This window comes from Myotis davidii, unplaced genomic scaffold (assembly GCF_000327345.1).
Source record: "Myotis davidii unplaced genomic scaffold, ASM32734v1 scaffold8082, whole genome shotgun sequence".
NCBI lineage: Eukaryota > Metazoa > Chordata > Mammalia > Chiroptera > Vespertilionidae > Myotis > Myotis davidii.
Genome location: NW_006293510.1, coordinates 43,893 through 45,936, shown reverse-complemented (window position 1 = coordinate 45,936; position 2,044 = coordinate 43,893). Strand labels below are relative to the sequence as shown.

At 40.7% G+C, this 2,044-nt stretch overlaps 1 protein-coding gene across 1 annotated transcript; it reads left to right on the top strand.

Moving 5' to 3' along the window:
* Positions 1–976: 976 nt before the first annotated feature.
* On the top strand, positions 977–2,042 carry LOC102763225 (protein SEC13 homolog; the record flags this gene model as incomplete). The annotated part of the gene is made up of 2 exons (XM_006767154.1): positions 977–1,290; positions 1,747–2,042. Coding segments are annotated over exons 1-2 (552 nt in total), but the record flags the coding sequence as incomplete, so codon positions are not given.
* Positions 2,043–2,044: the final 2 nt, after the last annotated feature.

Here is a 2,044-nt window from a genome sequence, read left to right as displayed (position 1 = left end):
TACAATAAGTCAATTAGACCTAAAATATCTGTGAAACACTTCATCCAATAATAGCAGAATACACATATTTTTTTAGTTAATATGAACCGTTCTCCAGGATAGGACATATGTAGATCACAAAACATAAATCACATAGAGTACATTCTATCACCACAATGGAATGAAAGTAGACATCCATGACAGAAGGAAATTTGGAGAATTCACAAATAGGTCGATCATAGACAAAATAATTCTCAACAAAATAATAGCAATAAAAAGTCTCCAAAAGTAAGTGTTGGTGAGAATGTGAAGAAATTAAAACCCTCACACATTGTTTGTGGGATTATAAATGGATATAACCACTTTGGTAAAACAAGTCTGGCAATTCATCAAGTAGTTCAACATAAAATTACTATATGACTTATCAATCCTACTCCTAAGTCTATACCCAAGATAATTAAGGACTTGTTTTACACAAAATTTGAACAAAAATGTTTATAGTAGTATTATTCACAGTTGCCAAAAATGGAAACAACCCAAATGTTAATAAACAGGAGAATGGATAAACAACATGAACTGTACACATGTAATGAAATATTTCTCAGCTATAAAGAAGTGATGTAATACCCTCAACAATAAAGATTTAAAAAAAAGAAGTCATGTAGAAGTACATGCTATAACATGAATGAACTTTTAAAGGTTTATTTATATTGTGTAATTCCATTTATATGTAATGTCCATAATAAGCAAACCTACAGAAACAAGTAGATTTATGGTTGCCAAGCTTATATTAGGGATAAGAAACAGGAATAATTGAAAGTAACTGCTAATGGCTGATGTTATTCTTTTGTTTTTTATTTGCTTGTTTTTAGAATAATAGAAATATTTTAAATTTAGATTGTGGTGTGGTTGCACAACCTTGTCAATAAACTAAAACCCAATGAATTATATAATGTGAAATGAGAATTTTGTGTTATAAAATTTTGGGGGGGAGGTGTCGGAGGCGCCGCCGGGAGCTGCCACGTCCGAGGCCGGGAGCCACCGCCGCTGCAGCCATGGTGTCAGTAATTAACACTGTGGACACCTCCCATGAGGACATGATTCACGATGCCCAGATGGACTACTATGGCACCCGCCTGGCAACCTGCTCATCAGACAGTCATGAGGGACCAGTGTGGCAAGTGGCCTGGGCCCACCCCATGTATGGCAATATCCTGGCATCCTGCTCCTATGACCGAAAAGTTATTATCTGGAAAGAGGAAAACGGCACCTGGGAGAAGACGCACGAACACACAGGACACGACTCCTCAGGTACACTGAGCGCGGCAGGAGGAGGTCGGAGGGTGGTCCTTGGGTGTGAGAGAGGCCTCTGTTCTGGCTAGTGCTCGATTCTTTCCCCTTGTGATGCTTCTTATTGATCCCTTGGGTTTGGGTTGGCTTTTTTGCTGGTCGTCCACATGGGAGATAGGCCCTAAGAAGACTAAAGCCAGTCCAGAGCAAAATGAGAAAAGCGAAGATAATACAATTCTTTAAGGTTTATTCATTTTAAGTACTGGCCTTTATTCTCAGATAATTGTCCAGCCTGCTTTTCGTTAATATAGGCATTAGTTTAGGAAATGATGTTAGCAGGTGGTGGGTTTTAAATTTCTTCAGTTGACAAAGTTACAATTCCCCTCTGGTGGTCCCTGCAATTGTTTTTAGAAATTTAGCAAAATGGTAAATCTGGAAAATCAAAGTTTGCTCACTGTGCCTCCCTCCTTCCTGCAGTAAATTCTGTGTGCTGGGCCCCCCATGACTACGGCCTAATCCTGGCCTGTGGGAGCTCAGATGGGGCCATCTCCCTGCTGACCTACACTGGGGAAGGCCAGTGGGACGTGAAGAAGATCAACAATGCTCACACTATTGGCTGCAATGCCGTCAGCTGTGCCCCTGCTGTTGTACCTGGAAGCCTCATAGACCAGCCTTCAGGACAGAAGCCCAACTACATCAAGAAATTTGCCTCAGGCGGCTGTGACAACCTCATCAAGCTGTGGAAGGAAGAAGAGGATGGTCAGTGGAAGGAGGA